Raw genomic sequence first — 18,963 nt, forward strand, 5'->3', positions numbered from 1 at the left:
TCAAATTGTCAGTTTATTTTATCAAAAAGAGTACACATTTATAACATGAATTAATATTTTATAATATTTAATTATGTTATTATAATTTAATAAAATCAAAATATTTTTCAATAATTTTTACTTCTTTCACAAAGATCAAATTGTAACAATTTTTTCATTTCTACCATATTAGCTACATTTATCTTAACATGGAATATTTGTTTTTATTTTATTTCATAATCATGCATCAATTGATCTTACATTCACTATTTCTTTTTAATTTTTTTTATGAAATATATATATATATATATATATATATATATATATATATATATATAAGAGAATAATGAAGTGACTTAAATTTTTACTAAAGCGACTCAATTTATCTTAGCCATCATTACACCTTTGCAGCCTCCTTTCTTATTTTCAACTATTTTTCATTTCCTATTTCCAATTGTTGCTAAAGACGGGGTAGAGGATTGAGAATGTTGGAAACAAGAGTAATGGTTTTTTGAGAACAAAGAACAAGGGATGTCAAGAATGAAGAATGTTAGGAATAGGAGCAATCAAAAACAACAAGTGTGGAGAGTTGAGAACAATTGAAAATGGGGGCGGCAATATGTTGATAAAGGCCTTGATACTTAATTGTATTGTATTGATTAGCTTGGAATGAAAAGATGAAGGCCATCTTTATTCTTATTGAACAAAGTAAGACATATGCTCCTTTAAATGCTATTCTTTGACTTGAAGTAATACTTTGCTTCTTTAAAGGTTGTAGTGAAGGCATTTTATATACACCTAAATATATAACCTGCTACATGTCTTCTATACTATTGTTGATTTTTTTGCACGATTTCATGTTTTTTTTTATATCTTTCATGCTAGAAACATTCTACTCTTTATTGTTTTATAACAAGCAATTTTGTATTGTATTGTTATTGTTGAGAGTTCTTATTTGTTTAATGATTTGCTAATTATTTAATAAACTGCCAATTTTGATTTCACAATTAGTGGTGGTTTAGCTTTTGGAATTTTTGTTAACTTTTGAAGTATAAGAAATATGTAGATTTCATTTGGATGCTCCATTGTGAATGACGTATGAGCTTGACATATTTTTTTTTAAATTCTATTTTTTTTTTCTTCCTCTGTGTAGATTGTTTATTCCTTGATTTATCATTACTTGTGCTTGTAACGATTTTGGCTTGTGTTGTTTTGCCTAAAGTTTCATTTTTCAATGTTAAATTTTTTAGTAGTAGACTTTGTATATTTATTTATTTGAATTACAAATATTTGATTACACTGCTTAGTTGTCAACAAGGTTTTTTCTACCTTAATTCAAAAAGTACAAATCTAGTACAAATAATCAAACAATCTTAGTAAAAATAATATAAAATTATTTTACTATCTTTGGAATATATAAAATCACTTTGGAAATCAAACCTTGGACAAACCTTAAGCAAATCTTTAACAAATCCTAGCCAAATTCTAGTCAAATCCTAGACAACTCTAAACAAATCTTAGTCAAACCTTAGATAAATCCTAGACAACTCCAATCAAATCTTAGACAAATCCTAATCAAATTTTAGACAAACTCTAAAAAAATCCTAAATAAACCATAGTCAAAGCCTTGACAAATCCTAATCAAATTCTAAATAAACCTCAAATAAATCCTAATCAAATCCTAGACCCTAAATCAATCTTAAATCTTAAACAAATTCTTAACAAACTCTATAGAAAATTGAAATCTCTATAATCAACAATTAAACAATTCATTTCAATTCAAATTTTTCATACTTCTCAACAATTAAACTATTCATTTCAATTCAAATTTTGCATACTTCTCAACAATTAAGTGGGCAACAAGGACAAATATTTTAAAGAAGATTATACTTACTAAATAGAAGAATTATGTGAGAAGTTTAAAGAATTTTCAAAAGAATCCTTAAATTGCTATAGATTCATGGTTTTTTGCCTCAAGGTCTAATTTCAATCGCAGTTGGCAACTGATTCTTTCCTAGTATCATTTTTTTTCTTGAAATAATCTTTGCTAAAATCAACTTCTAACTCTTTTGTGTATATGTCTTTATTCTTTATTTTTCTAATCTACCTTTTTTTGCCTTATTTATGGCTCTATAAAGTAAGTAGAAGCCGATTGTGCAAAAAGGCAATATTTACACTTTTAATTTTATTACCTTTTGACTACTATGTATATTTTTAAGATAATTTTCTGCAATATTTTGAAATAAGATCTCCTATAATATAATATTTTCTTTATTCTTTTACCTATTAGCTATGTTATATCATGACAACATGTTACTTAAATAGATTTTTTTTTTATATTGATAGTTCTCACAATATGATGAATATTCAATTATTTTACAAGATAGAAAGTTGTTACAAGAATTTATTGTTGATGCTTAGACAACAACAAAGTAAAATTGATTGAGATATTTTAGTATGAATCAAGATATATTATGTGCAAACATATATAAAGGACTAGCAAATATTTTTGAAGTTGCACAAAATTAAAAAACTAATACGCAAAATCTAAGACAAAGAATAATTCTTTCGTCATCTAATATTGGAAATACAAAAAACTTATTTGAGATTTTTTAGGATTCTATAGCCATTACTTTATACTTTCAATATTTAGATATATTTGGTATAATAATAGTAAATCTAAAGTGGTCAAAGATTTCAAGTACACTCTTTTTGGAACAACATGCCAAAGATTTTTTTAACTTGATAGGAAGAATATTTGAATTCAAGCATTGTGCATTGATTGAAGATATTTATAAGCATCACATTTTATAACATGAACCTGCAAGAGTGCATATTATTGAGTTTCAAAAGTGAGTTCTTTCACACATACACTTTTTACTCTTTTTTGATCAAAACGGTAAAATAAGAAATCCAACCAATGTTGATAAGAATGTTTTTACGGAATTTTCTATTAAAGATCTATTATTAGTTGATATAATTATTACTTATATGATTTATAGTCCATGTAGACCTTGAAATATACAAGCTTTATGCATGAAAGATAGAATATGCAAAAAGAGATATCTAAAAGATTATTGAAAAGTAACATCAATGGATGTTGATGGATATCTTCAATATCATAGGAAAAATGATAGAAGGACTTTCAATGTTGGCAATCATGTTGTAAAAAATCAAGATGTTCCATACAATCCTTCTCTTAATAGAAAGTATAATTGCTATATCAATATTAAGGTTTATGCTTCTATTTGTTCTTTGAAATATATTCACAAATATAATTATAAAAGGCATGATTGTACAACAATAAAAATTAGAAATGAGTAGGATGAGGTCAAGCAATATATTAATGCACGATATATTAGAGCTTTTGAGGCATCATGGTATATATTTGGAATGAAAATGCATAAGAAAGTTTTAAATATGGTTCGATTAACATTACATCTAGTTAAAATGCATAAATTAATTTTTTATCAAAATGGTGATTCACCTGAAATCTTTGCCCATGGAGAGTAACAAAAAACAACTTTGACATCATTTTTTGAAATAGGTGAATCTATGGAGATTTCCCAATAATACAAATCTAAAGAGTTTCTATAATATTTTGTATGGAATAAGATCTCAATGAAGTGGATATTATGACAATATGGATTTGTAAGTAGAATGTTATATTTTGTTCATCCTATTGAAAAAGAAAGATTCTATCTTTGGCTTTTTTTAATGGTGGTATGTGGACCAAGTTCATTTGAAGATCTATGTGCAATAAATGAAGTGATTCAATCAAATTTTAAGAGTGTATATTTACAAATAGGATTATTAGATGATGACAAAGAATAGAAGCAATACCTAGAAGAAGCCTTTGTAATAAAAATGGAGAAGCAAACAAGAACATTGTTTGTTATTACTCTTTTTTAATATTTACAAGCATATTTAGAAGAGATATGTGAAAAGTTTAAAGAATTTTTTTTGTGATGATGTGGGTTATCAAATAACTCAAAATTATGGAATTGAAAGACCAACATAAAGATATATATTAGATTATGGACTATTTCTTCTTAATGAAATTCTTGCTAATTTTCTATTGATGCCTTTGTGGAAAAGAAATTGGAATGAAAATGCTACAAATCAAATGTTTATGGAACATATGGCATTGAATTGTGATGAACTAAAAAGAATGGTAGAAGAATGTGTGCCAAAGTTAAATGATGAATAATGCACCATGTATTTTAAAATCCTTACTTTAATAGATAACAATCTTAAAAAGGTGTATTTTTTGGAAGGATCAACCGGAAGTGGAAAAACATTTGTCTAAAATACAATAGCAATGAAGTTTTGAAGTGATGGCAAAATTGCTTTGTGAATTGCTTCATGTAGAATTGCAGCACAATTTTTAAGTAGTGGACAGATTGCACACTTTATGTTTAAAATTTCGCTCAATCTTCATGAAGATTTATTTTGCAATATTGCAAAGAATATACCATATGTAGATGTACTAAAAAAGATAGTTCTTATTATTTGAAATGAGTTGCCTATGCAACATCACTATTAAATTGATATAGTTGATAGAACTCTCTAAGACATAAATGATACTAATAAATTATTTGGTGGAATTACTATAATTTTCAATAGAGATTTTTGGCAAATTCTTCTTGTTGTTGTTAAATGCTTAAGAGACGAGATTGATGATGCTTCTTTACAACAATCAAATATTTGGTCTAATATTAAAATATGCAAGTTGACCAAAAACACGTATCTTGAAGGTGTATCTAATAGAAATCAATTATTTGCTAAAGAGCTTTTGAAAGTATGCATTATATAAGATTATTATTTTAAAAATTTCTTTATGATATAATATTTATATTTAATATATTTACTAATATTTCTATTTTAAAATTAGAAATAGATCAATAATTATAGATCCATTGAAAAGTATTGTGATTCTTCTAAAACATATGAAAGTAGGTTCAACATTGAATGATTTGATTCAAATTGTTCATTTGAGATTGGATAATAATGGGATATTTAGAAATGATTGTTTCACTTATAAGTCTATTTTATCTACTCAAAATTGATGTTGATAATTTAAATAAGCATGCAATGAAAAGGCTTCTTGGAGTTTCACATATTTATGTCACTGCAAATATATCAATTATGAAAGATGGTATCAATAATGGTAATTATTATCCAACAAAATATTTGAATAGTTTAAATCCATTTGGATTGCCACTATTTAGCTTGGAACTCTACATTATATGTCTTATTATGTTCTTGCAAAACATTGCTCCATATCAAAGACTTTACAATAGATAATGCTTAGTCATTAATCAACTAATTAATTGAGTTATAGAAATAAGATTTTTATTTGGAGACTACAAAAAATAGTTGGCTTTTCTTTCAAGGATTACATTATATCTACCATCTGTAGAGATTTCGTTCAAGTTGCAACAAAGATATTTTTCAATAAAGGTGGGATTTACAATGACCATTAATAAATCTTAAGGCTATTTGTTGAAGAATGTAGGAATAGATCTTAGAACCCTAGTATTTGTATGTGGATAGTTGTCTATTGCCCTATTACAATACATTTCTCTAAACATGATCACGATCTTATATCTTGAAAATAATGAAGACAAAAATACCACTATAAATGTAGTTTATCCGAAAGTTTTTATAACTTAATTATTTTAGTTGTTTTTTATATGAAATATAAAAATATATGTTTATAAATTAAGATGAAGAAATGTTAATTATTCTATTTTTATATAAATGTTTTTTTTATATTATTTTCTTGTACTTTTTTTTCTTTTATTTTTTTTTAGGAGTGATCAATTTTTGACTTAGCAACCACAAATTGAGATTTTACAACTTTTTTGTGGCCAACTGTATGGGTTTCCACTAGTGTGTGTGTGTAAATATATATATATATATATATATATATATATATATATAATAAAAAATTGTACATAATTAATTTAAATTATAATATGTGATAATTGTGCATAATTAGTATCTAGCTTGATATTTGTTTTTGAAGCGAGTGATTCAAAATAGTTTTTTCAATAATATTGCTAGTTTAATCAAATATAATTATTTTACTGTGTTTGAAAATCTAAAATTTATTGATTATGTTCTAAATTACAGGTTTGAAAGTTTGCATGAGATATTTAGTCAACATAATTTATTTATTAAATAATTAGGAAAATTTCTTTATTGCTATAATTCTTGTTAACTGCTAATCAGCACAATTTTGTGGATTTAATACACGCAAGCTTCAAGGGTGTTGGTTTTATATATTTACACCTAGTGCTACATGCACCTGAGTTTCCTTCTACAGATGGAACGGGAAATCAACTGAGAGGCTATCGAAAATTATTTATTGTCAATACGTGCGGATTGCGAACCCTGTGGTCGTTGTCGATGGCGAAACTGGCCGTGAATCCCTGTATTCGAGTCTTGTCTTGTCCGAAGAGTGTGTTCTGCTCGCATTGCTTGGATTTCGCTCCTGGCTGACAAACGAACGAGCTTCGCAGGCTTGCAATTGACCATCTGCTGCAGCAGCCGTCTGCAGTGGTTGTGTTGTGGTTTTGTGCTTTCCGTGCTTTTGTGTGTTTTTAATTTTTTGATATTTATTACTTTTTTCGGAGTCCGGGTTTCGTTTTCCTCATTCCTGCGCTCGCGGTGTGGATTGGAGTCCTACCTCGAAACTATGGCGTCTGCTGTTGCTACTACTGCCTAACGTGGTCATCGACCTCGCAACACCCGAGGAAATTTGTAAGTTGCCTCAAGATGGATTGGTGTATTCATCGCTCTGTTTGCCAATGACTGCTTTTGCATGAGTTTGAGTGAATAATCTTGCAGTGTACAGTTTGGGATCCGCCATTTCTTCGAGCATGCTCGTGTCCAGAGTGTTTCCCTGGTTGCCATTAAGACTGTGCATTCGAGTTAGTGAGTTCTGTTTGTATAATTGTTTTTCTGCTTTATATTCCATCCAAATGTAGACCGTTGTTTGGTTGCGTCCGCCTTGGTTTTTTGTGAAGGTTCTAGGGTTTGGAAAATGTGACGAGCTCAGTTTGTGTGAAATGAAAATGTGCAGGACAATGTAGTTTCATCGAATTCCTCTGTAGTCGTGCGGGAGGGAGGATGGGGTTGGATAAAGAAGGGATTTGTATATTGCGGCCTCATACGACGTGTTTGACAGAATGCGTCGAGGGGAAGGTTTCATCACGTTGTGACTGCGAGAAGTGGACATCAGTGGGGAAATTTGTCGACGTTTTAGGTGTCGTGGAACTGGTATGCATACTTAATACGACAAACTCGTATGTGGGAACAACAGAAATAGCAGAGTAATTCTTGAATATTAATCGGCAGTTTTTTGTCGTCCCATTTCTTTTTCTTTTTCTGTTTTTTCGCGTGCGTGTGGGATTGTTTGGGAGTCATTATTTGCACTTGTCGCACTCGCTGAAGTGGAGAGTCTTGATAGATTGTTTTTGGTTAGACTAGTTTGTTTTTTTCGCTCTCCGATGTCACAAGTTGTTTCCCACGCTGATTTGTGGTCATGACTCTCAGGAGGAAATCAAGGCTGATATTCTCAAATACCTCTACTACTTTCTGTCTTCTTCTGCAGCAACGTTCAAGTATCCACCGTTGGGATCAAATGAAGATATTATGTTGTCAGCCGTCGTAGGAGAGACAGAAGTTTATATCATTTACGATGATCTAGTGGCCTTGCATAACTACCTCCTTCGAGAGGTCGGTCGTCATGTTCCTCTCTTTTCTGCGAAGGATGATAAGTTTGGTGAAATACACTTCGTTTTCCCTCCGACTCTTCTAGAACTTAAAGTGACTGCTCTAACCTTACGTTGCTGCATAAGGCTGCTGCCTCTGATGGAACTTTTCGACACTGGCTTACGAAATGTCATGGGGATGGGCCTGAATAATCTATTACAGAAGATCGGTTCACCTAGAGAACCGTGCTTGCTTTCCAAAAATGCTTTTGCTTTACAAAGGGCAGCTTCTAACATTGACCCTCACAGAGCCCCTACGCTTTGTGCCCTGCTGGAGGTACTGTTATGCCCAAACGATTTACTTAGTTTTCTTCTTGTAAAGTGCGACTGGTTGCAGACATGGTTATCTGCTTATTTCAGATGAAGAATTCGATCACTTATCGGTTGCTGGAATTAGAATTTCATGAGTGAGTTGTTGTGAGAACTTAGCTTAAAAATGCAACATCTTTGTTTATGCGAGGTTTAAGAACTTCAACTGATGAAATCCTTGATAAAAAAATTACTTTTTTTGTTTTGTCTGAACCTCATTGAGATATTTGTCTTTATAGGTGTTTATCGACGAGCTGTCGTGTTATTCTAAGACTCAATTGGTTCTAGTACAAGATACGAAGCTTGAGTTGGGAGATCCCAGTACATCTCGGCTCATACTGGAGGCTACACTTGCGCATGTGATGATATCTGCTCATGGGCCTGAAGAACTGCATGATTTAAGAGCTCGAGTCTGCGAGCTAAGCTTGCAGTCGGCGGTGAAGTTACTTGACAGAGTTATTACTGACAATGTGCCACGATATTTACTGTCACATGTTGTCAGAACAGTATCCCGAGCTTTGCAAGGTTCAGCGTGCATTTCTGATAGCTCTCATTCTTCGGTGAAGCTGGAACAGGAGTTCCAAAAGAACCGAAAGAAGTGGTTCTCCCGATTTCCAATCGCAGGGCATTCTAATGAGGCAGCGAGTGACAAAATTAATACGTGTTTTTCACCGCATTCGAACAGCTGGCAAGTTAATATCTGGCTTGTTTATTCAGTTCTTGAGAGAGGCGTCTCACTATATATGAAATTCGCATCTGCACCTCACCTGGCAAACTTGGGAAGATGTTTGGATGATGGTCAGTTGCCATCTGGTGCCGTATCAAATACAGTATTAGCCTCATGTCTTTGGAAATATGTGTGCCATCGGGGTCAAATGAGCCAAGAGTGCGAGTCTGCTTTGGAATCAATGTTGAATGACGCTACTCTGCGGAAAGGACTTGAGGAGTCCATGGACCAGACTTATTGTCATGATCATCGCCATATGCAAGGACTAGGACAAGAGGCTGATCTTGTTCATCAGGTCTTGTATCCTAATAGCAACATTGAACGGTCATCTGGGACTTATTTCTGTGGAAGAGAGCTTTGTAATGTACCTGTTTGGGAAGAAGATCAGTCGACATTGATTTCTGATGTACTGCATTTGATGCACTCTGCTCTAAATTTCATAACAGGAAAAGTGCGATTAGTTGGGGAAAGTTTTCAAGATAACCTCGCAGCCGATATGACCAGAGACGATATTGATAATATTTGGTTAGGTCTCATTGGTTCTTTCCATCAATGTCTGCCGTTTGCTAGGGACATCACAGCTGCGGACAGTGTGGGCCATGTGATAGTGTTTTTCACAGACATGTTGTACTATGAAGCTAAAAAGTCTATTTCTGACAAGAAGTTGCGAGAGTACTTAGAGTTATTGGAATCATTGACGATTTCGTTGCTTTTGGAGCATACATGGAGAAAAAACAGGTCATTCTCTCTACCTGTTGACGACATGTTTGGACAAAATGGAACAATGGATGTGGACTCATGCAGTAGAGAAGCACAGGAATCAATATCACCGAGTTGCTATGCTAGCAAGGTTGTCAGTTCATTGCAGAAGTTTCTTGAAGAACCACAACTTCTGGAGGTAATTTTACTATCTCGTTGCAAACTATTTCTTGGCATGGCGCGATTGCGGTGAAGGGAGTGATTATATCAGTGACAGCGTCTTGAAATATATTGTTACTATTCTCAGTGAATAGCGCCGTGCTCTTAGCGAAGTAGTGACCCTTTGTGTAAGACACTCATCCTAGAATTTATTGTGAAAACCTTCTACCTGTAGGAATATGTCAAGGAGTTATAGTGAACCCGAAGATGCTGAAGTTCCGAGCTTTGACTCTTCGCTTCTCTGTTGCAGATGTTGGGTGGAAATGCTGTTTCGATCATTTATCAAATCAATTTTTTTCTCAACGATTTTTGTGAGTTCATGGACAATGTACTGTCTACAAATGCCTGGCGAGAATATCTCCCCGCAAATGGGAGGCGTGATTTGATAAAAGGACCAGAGGTGGTGCAAAGAGAGGTTGATGAAGTTGATAGGTGCCTTTCATTATCCCTTTTACAATTTTTATCTTGAAGGTTTCTATATTTGATCGAGATTGAAGCCTGCAAGGAGAAAATATGAATTGATTGATGTTTGTCCTATCTGAGAATGTAATCCTTAATTTCAACCTTGATTCTTTATTCTTTATTGTTACGTGTCTGATTGTGTTGTTTGAATCTGTCTTCCAGGAACGCATGGGCGGCTGATCTTGAACATGACATGCATATCTTTAAAGGGTCACCAAGTCCAGAGGAGAAGCGAGAACCTTCGAAACATCAGCTCTGTGGTAGAAACATTGATGAGCAGCAGAGTCCAGGTATGGAGAGGGAACCTGCGCAGCATAATCATTCACGTTCTGTAAACGTTGAAAAGCAATTACATCCAAATGAAGAGAGAGAATCTTCAGAGCATCAGCCATGCTCTGCACACCTTGGCTTGGAAAAACAGCAGCTGCGGCCTTCAACATTACCAATCCTTAAAAGGTTGATGAAACATCGAATCCGTTCGGCAAAGTCCAGTGACGCTTCTCCACAGAGGTTAGTTCTTAGCAGTACTTGCATCCAACTCTGAGCTGATGCATTCGCTCCACCGGTCTGTTTCGTTGACTGTTGGTTTTGTAATGTATTTATGAAAATGCCATAGTTGGAATTCAAAAGAGTTGCACTAATCTCTCCTTAATCATAAGAAGGTAGTTTTAATTGTATTGTGTTGGATTCTTCTGGGTTTCGAAAACCGATTTATGCCTTCGAGTGACAAAGCTGAGAGCTCCAACGTAAAGCTGGTAGTGAGGTGGTCTAGTGAGAATGCTTTAGAGCATGTATTGATCCGGCTTCGAGCTATGTGGTGGTAGGTGAGTTTTGGTATTCAGAGACTTTTTTTTTGTCCTGTGAAAGATCTCTAATGTTGTCTTTTAATCAGCTATTTATTTGCTTCTTTTAGGAAACTTGTATTAGAAGGTGAAGAGGAAACTCCCAAACTTAGGCCAGTGCGCAAATGTAGACGAATGGCAGAGGATGAGACCTCAGACATTCCCACTGGGGCTGAGGGCAACTCATACGTGGCAGAGGTGTTACTGCTTGAAAAGACTTCTAGCAAGGAGAATTACGATGACTTGAATGATTTTATTGTTTGCAAGCAAGGTCGTAGTTATACCAGGTGGTTAAATGGACGGACCAGATACAGGAGGCGGAAACGGAACCGGGAAATTTGGAAGCGGGCTGAAGAAAAACAAAAGCTCCTCTCTATGTTGAGCATTGTATAATTGCATGATAGAGTTAGATTTGTACAATAGGCATTCTTTTGAATACTCTGGAAGATAAAGCAAGATCAAGTTGCTACATAGCCTTCAGTTTATGTAAATTATTAGTCCAAGCAATCATTTTGCTCAATCAAGCATTGGGGCAAGTGTGAGGTGCTTTGATTACTACCAATGACCATAGATGCAGTAGGTGGTTTAAATGTCTCTCATTTGCATGTAATCTAATCAAAATGTAAAATGGCCGCCCTTTGAAGTAACGATTCCTGGACACTTCCAAGTTGTCTTCATAGCTTAAGGAGCAGCTTATCAAAATGTAAAATGTCCGCCCTTTGAAGTAACCATTCCTGGACACTTCTAAGTTGTGGTCATAGCATAAGGAGCAGCTTTTGAAGGGAAATGGCAAACAATTACAACGTAACAAACTGCACAAGATTGTTGAAGTGGTCTTATTTTCAACACAAGGTCCCATCAAACCGTAATTATTCACTGATTATTTCATCCAACACCTTGTTGTGTAGAAGACACTTAGAGTAATAAGCACTTTCTTATTTTTTGTTTTGTCAAGGCAATAAATGTGTGTATGTATTCATTGTTCAATCATCAAATGCAATCCTATCTATCTAGCACATGCTTTAAAAAAATCCCTCTATAGGTTCCACTCTTTTTAGAGAGGGTTTAATGTTATTAATGCTTTAATGATCAATAATTTAGATACACATTTTTATAAAAAACAACAATAACTAACAAATTTGGTATTTAAGTGGTAAGCTCAACACTTAGTAATTTTATTAGTAAAATCCTACATATGTTTTTTTGATGCTCACAAATATGATAAAAATTCAACAAGTTGATATTATTTAAATAATATTTAATAAATATTAATAAAATCTATATTGTTTTTGTAAATAGAAGTAAATAGATGTAAAAAGAGGACATTTCTTGGACACATATTAAATCTTCTAATTCCTATAGATATGCCACATGGCTATTAAAACTTATTCCATAAGTCACTTACTTTTAAGAAGAAGTATTGAAAGCAATTTAAACTTAAATCTTAGGCCACAAGTCTTATGATTCTTAAGAAGCTTCTATAAGGCTTTGTTGATAGTTAATATATATGGAGATAAAAGTGCAACCATCTTTAATGACAATATTTTTCTTCTATTTTAGTCTAAGTTAAAGACTTTCTAGAATTTTTATTTTTGGCACTAGATATTTTAGGATTTTAGGATTTTATTTATTTATTTATTTATTTATTTTTCATATATATATATATATATATATATATATATCTTATCTTATTACTTTCTTTCAATTCCAATAATAAATGTATATGTTATTTCTTAAGTTTTTCTTAAATTCATATCTTTGATAATGACTTCTAATGATATTATTTAAACTTCTTTTAATTTTTTTAGATCTTCCAAATTTAAAAATAAGATAATTTGTAAAAATCTTTGAGTTTGAAGATAAATAATATCTATTAATATTGCTATATATTGTGCCAAATAATTTTATCACCTCTTTTTATAATTGATTGATTTTTCTTCCTTGTATTTAAAGGAATAATAAAATGTCATGGATGTACATATTTAAGTAGATTAAAAAAATTATATAGAATTAAGGAAATTTGATAATATCTTATGGAAAAGCTTCTTAAGAGCTTTATAGACATGAATTTGATTTTTTTACATGTTTATAAGTGATTGATAAGTTGAAAACTTGGCCAACAAGTTGGCTATGTATTACACATGTTTGTGACTTATGGTACAAGTTGGCTATATAGCACATATGTAAGAAACTTGTCTTATAAGTTAGAGACATGTTCAATGAGTTGATCACATGTTGGAGGTCCTATAAAATGTTGTTATATAATTCGTAATTAAATAATATATATATAGAGGCAAGAGTGAAGCCTTTCGCACTCTTGTCAATGTTTTTTTTGTTCTTAGTTTGGTTTGAAGAGTCTCTAGTTTTCTTATCTTTAGCAATAGCCATTCTAGTCTTAATATTATACCATTTTTGAATAATTATTTACTCTTTTCTTGTCATACATGAATATATTGATCATTTGGTTCTTTGTGATTAATATCTTTAATAGTTTGATAATAGTACTAATTTAATATTTTTGTTTTTTTTTTAAAGTAGGTGGATTATTTTACTTTTTTTTTCTTATTGTGCTTTAAAGATTGGAAACTACCTACCTTTAAATTAATATTTTTTTATTTTTTAATGTTAATTCTTTTTTTATAAAAAATGAAGTATCTTTTTTTGTATAAATTTTCATTTGATATTGAAGATTGCAAATTATCTTCCTCTAATTTGACTTGTAGATTTATTAAAGTTATTTTTTATAGAGATAAAAGAAAAAAATATTAATGCAACACTTGGGAGAAGTGAGAATAGAATTGCAACCATTGTAGATCTTAACGAGTTTGTCAATACTCTTAGGATGGAAATCTTACATATTACCAATGTCAACAATAGATGTACTATTCCTATGCTTTCAAAATAATTCAATAATGAAGTTTAATGTCTATGCTAAGAAGTTACATAGTTGAAAAAAACAAGAAGATCAATTTCATAATTGAATCTAAAAAGACTTGTTATTACAAGTATGAGAGAGACAAGGATCAATATGTTGGAGTTGTTTGATGGAATAAAATCAAAATTTCAAGAATTTCTACAATAAATCAAGCTCTATCTAAAATTATATCATTCTAAATATCTTAATAGATTTACTCAAATTGGATTTATAGATGCATTCATATTTGGAAGTACTTTGCCTTAGTTTGTATCTTTAATTAAAATTGATTTATAATTCTTATATGATCTAAATTCATTCTTAGAAGTGTTTACAACCACATTTAGAGAAAGTGTTTGAAAAAAGATAATAAAGACAAAATTCCTATTATTTGTGCCACATATCTACAAAAGCAATCCTATGGAACATCACTTCTTTTGAACTTTGGTGCAATAAGAAGCCCAATTTGTCACATCTTTGCATATTTGAAAGTAAATGCTTTGCCAAGATTCTTGATGTTCTATGGGTGAAGCTTGATTCTCAATCTCAAGAGTGCATCTTCCTTGGCTATAACACCAAAAGTAAGGCATATGAGCCTCAAATAGTACTAAATGGTGAGATGATTATTTCCCAAGACGTTGTGTTTCAGGAAGAGACTATTCCGCACCCCCTCGACATTACTACCTCCTCGGCAATTCTTGAAACTGGAATACAACCGTTGTTCTATCACCAATCTGTGTGTGATTAAAAGCCTCCTGATAATTGTGCGGCCCAAGTTTCCTTATCTACTTTGGTATCTGTTGTGAGGAGTATGGACTCCACTGGATGTGCCCCCCTTCCTCCCAGCCGCAATACCCGACCTTACTCTACCTGTTGAAATACCCGACCTCACTCTACCAGTTGCAATATCCGACCTTACTCTACCCGTTGCGATACCCGACCTTGCCCGCCCTACTGCAGGACCACATTTGGAAGCCGCTCAAGACCAGGGCCCGTCCTCGGCTACTACTGCCGCGTCAGACCTGGCAGGAGCCCCAGACCCGACCCTCGCCTTCGATCCTGGCTCGTATCCGCTTGCCCCTGACCCGATATTCGCGGATCCCATGCCATGCCTTGGGGTCCACGTCCCCTTTGCGGTTCCACCCGACGCGACGTCCTCGGCAGCTTTGGCTCCTATCCCCTGCCTCACGGTGGACTGTCTCCCTGAACCGCACCGCTCGCTGGACCTGCTGACCAAGGGTCAACTTGAGCCCCCTTGTCCGAGCCAGTCCTGAATTATGGTTCCTTCGGCCCTCCTGGTGAGCGCCTCTTTCTACGCCCTTCGCACCGCGTCGACCCCTGCTCTGGGTTAGAGCTTCTGCCACACTTGGAATATCACCCTCCGCCATCGTCTTTCACATCTAGTTCCTCCTTGGATGTTTCAGAGACATCTGAAATTATTAATCACTTAGTTCTACCGTGACAATTGGCTTGTACCACAGAAGGAGTTCCACCAGCAAGAGATCTAGCTGGGAATTACAACTCTTTTTATTTGCTCCCTTGCAACTAATCCATCAAACTGCCTTGCTCTCGTAGAGCTCTTATTGCGGTTTTCGACATCCTTGTAGAACTCCCTTCTTCTGCCCAAGCTCTTGTCCATGCCTTCTTACCTTTCCATCTTTAAAGATACAAGAGATGAGTATCTCTAAATCCACATAGAGCATTTCATAGAAATACTCATGACTTGTTTGATAATGGACAACTATTATTATTTAGTGTGGTTTTCAACCATATTAAAAGATGGGCCATTTGCCCAACACCTTTTTTGAGTTGAGATATGTTACAAATGGCCTTTTTAGAGCACTTTTGCCTTGAAGTAGGACAAAGTACAACCTTAATTGCTTTATCTTCGTTTAGATAAGGAAAAAATGAAGACATCACCTCATATATTGGTCATTTTGAATTAGTAGTGACAAGATTTGTAAGAACCTTGTTTATGGACAATATCCTAAAGCATTTTTTTATTCAAAATCAAATTTCTTATCAAAAGAAATTGATGATGGAAAAATTAGTTAGATTAGCTAAAAATTCTAATCCCAATCCTCTTCTTTCTTCTATTGAATTATGAAGACATGCCATAGGTCTATGATACACTCGTTGTAGATAACTAAAGCACTTGGCTTAATTTTGCAATCTTATGTCCTTTTAAAATCAACACCCTCAATCTTATATATCTCCTTCCATAAAAATCAATCTTTCTAAGGATATAATTTGAGACAACAATGATATAATTCTAGTAATTAAGATCATAAAGATCAATGAAGACAATGAGTGGATTTCTATGCATTTTGCACGAAAAGACAACCATTTGGCCAGTGTTGGATTAAGAACCAAGTAAATTGTGGAAATTGTAGTGGTAATAATCCCACAACATTCTACAAAAAAATAAATAGAATAGGTCTTTTACAACCTCAACTTAGTAATTACATTCAATAATCATACAATAATCATAGGAAAGCAAGACAACTTCTATTAGAAAACAACTTGAGGTCCCCAAATTTATATTATGATTATGAAAACAATAGATAGAACTTAAAGACATTTAATGGGCTCCAATTTTTTTTTTGATATATTCCTCTTAATCTTAATTAGGATTAAAATGAAGGTCAAATTCCTTCTAATCAACCATGGTATGACCAAAGATCTTATAATGTGAGATTTGTATCTCAACCTATGGGAGATTTGAGAGAAATTCAAAATCCTTTACAAACTATAGTTAATCAAGTCTTCTTCTCAAAATTAAATCTAATAACTTTTAAAAAAAATCAATTAAAAAAAATATACATATAATATCAGTTCTCACAATCATGACTAGATTCTAAGCTGCAACCTTATCTATTCATGAAGAGGAAGAGACTAGTACCTCAAATAGTCCATTTTAAAAAAAAAATAATTAAAATACGTTTTTTGAGACATGATTAAAGAAACTTATAATAATGTTATTAAATTTGTAAGATTTGATCTATTAATAGAAGAATTACTATTTTAAAATTCTAAGATTGAATATGAATTGAATACCAACCTGAATAACTAGAGTTGAAAAGGTTCCTAAATTCCTATGTTTCAATTTCCTCAACAATACAAAGATTTGGATGAATCAAACCCACAAGAGTATGATTTATAGATTCACCTTAGTAAATTAAAGACCAATATAATCTTCACTTAACTATTAGAAATTTTTTTGATGATTAGAAAGATGCTTAAAACTTGGATTCTAATGAAAAATCAAAAGATGCCTAAGATGAGGATAGTGACAAAAATAAATGCATACACTAAACAAAGTGTTGTGAAAGCAATAGCAATTAAAGTTTCTATTGTAGAAAAAATTACTTCCTATATCATTATGAATGGTAGAAGTAGTTTGAACATTATGCCTTTCTAAACTATAAAAATATTGGAATTGAACATCACTATTCCTTGACCTTTTGTTACTAAGATGGCAAATCAAAGCCCATCTATATTAGTCAAACAAATAAAAAGTTTTAAAATATGGATTAATGGAGAAGAATATATCTTGACATATCATATTATTTGAATGCATATGTCAAAGTATTATTTTCTTTTACTACTAGGTTGATGATGGTTGAGGAACTCAAAAGTATTAATTAATTGGAAAAGAAAAAAAATCCCGCATCACTTTTGGCCTGTGAAAGAATAGAACCAAAATCTCTATACAACCTATCTTTGATAATAGAAAAATTAATTCCATCATTTTTTCAAAAGATAAAGAACATTTTAAGATACAAGACAAATTAACAATTGTAATCAATTTAATTGACCAAAAATCAAAGAAAATAGAATTTTTAGGCCCCAATCTTTATCATTGGCATGATGATGAAAAATTTAAAGAATAATTAAATGATAATCCAAATTCCAATTTTGATTATTATAAATTATTTTTTTTAAAGAAAAAATATTAAAAATTATAAAAGTTGAGGAAATCCAAGCCCTTAGCATTAATATAGATAAGACCTTAAAAGAAAAAATTGAAGTCTTTAAAAGAAATAATAACTTAGTTCTACTTCTTCAATTTTAAAATATTTCATCAAAAATTATGGTTGGCTATATAATTTTTAATTATCCTCCTATAATCAATGACTAATATAAATATTTTTAAGGAAAATCTCTAATATGAGAATTTGAATAGAAATTCATAGATGTGTCACACAATGGAGAAGAGTCCAAAACCTTAAAATTAAAGCTCATTTAAATGAAATGGATATTTTTAAATATTGAGATTTGATCATGAAATATTAAGATATGTTAGCATGGTTATACAAAGACTTAAAGGATATACCACTTAAAGTGGTTCAATACTATATTTCTTTCATTTTTAATTCTAAAGAAATTAAAAAAAGGCAAATAAACCCTCAACTCCAACTAATTATAAATGGAGAATTAATAAACTTGTTACAAATTGGTTTTATTAAACTAATAGAAATAATAAATTGGATCTTTCTTAAGGTCCTTGTAAAAAAAAAAAATGGCAAGTTAAGAGTGTGCATAAATTATAGATAACTCAACAATTACATTCAAAAGGACCATTTTCTTCTTGTCTTTATTAATAGTATTTTAGATGAAGTTGTAAATCAAAAAATCTATATATTTATAAGTTTTTATTTGGAATATAATTGAATCACTACAGCACTAAATGACTACCATAAAATAATTTTTATCACTCCTTGGAGTACCTTCATTTTTATACTCATGCCTTTTGGATTTTGTAATGCTCCTTCTATTTTCAAAAGAGCCATTCTCGGATTTTCTATACAAATCTATGATGATATTTATAGATAATTTTAGTATCTAATCAAGTACTAAAGATCATTTAAATCATATGAAGGAGATTTTAAAAAGATGTTAGAGAACATCGATTTTTTAAAATTTCAATAAAATATATTTACACTACAAAAGAGAGTTTTGTTGGACTATGTAGTGTCCAAAGAAAGAAAAAAATCCGACCTAAAAAATAGAAGATATAACCAAAAAGAA

The 18,963-nt window shown here is 31.9% G+C and overlaps 1 protein-coding gene across 2 annotated transcripts; it reads left to right on the forward strand.

Annotated features, from left to right (window-relative positions):
• Nucleotides 1-6,392: 6,392 nt before the first annotated feature.
• Nucleotides 6,393-11,665, forward strand: LOC112293947 (uncharacterized). 2 transcript variants are annotated; one of them, XM_024543967.3, is made up of 7 exons: nucleotides 6,393-6,747; nucleotides 7,070-7,266; nucleotides 7,543-8,037; nucleotides 8,309-9,694; nucleotides 9,965-10,146; nucleotides 10,339-10,686; nucleotides 11,090-11,665. In XM_024543967.3, the coding sequence occupies exons 2-7, from the start codon at nucleotides 7,117-7,119 to the stop codon at nucleotides 11,409-11,411; spliced, it is 2,883 nt and encodes a 960-aa protein (XP_024399735.1). In that variant the 5' UTR covers nucleotides 6,393-6,747; nucleotides 7,070-7,116; the 3' UTR covers nucleotides 11,412-11,665. The 2 variants fall into 2 exon arrangements, 1 of the variants encoding a protein (XP_024399735.1); XR_016506967.1 differs by having other exon boundaries at nucleotides 6,608-6,747; nucleotides 10,339-11,000; nucleotides 11,069-11,665.
• The last annotated feature ends 7,298 nt before the right edge of the window (nucleotides 11,666-18,963 follow it).

Source organism: Physcomitrium patens, chromosome 16 (genome assembly GCF_059467195.1).
Source record: "Physcomitrium patens ecotype Gransden chromosome 16, ASM5946719v1, whole genome shotgun sequence".
NCBI lineage: Eukaryota > Viridiplantae > Streptophyta > Bryopsida > Funariales > Funariaceae > Physcomitrium > Physcomitrium patens.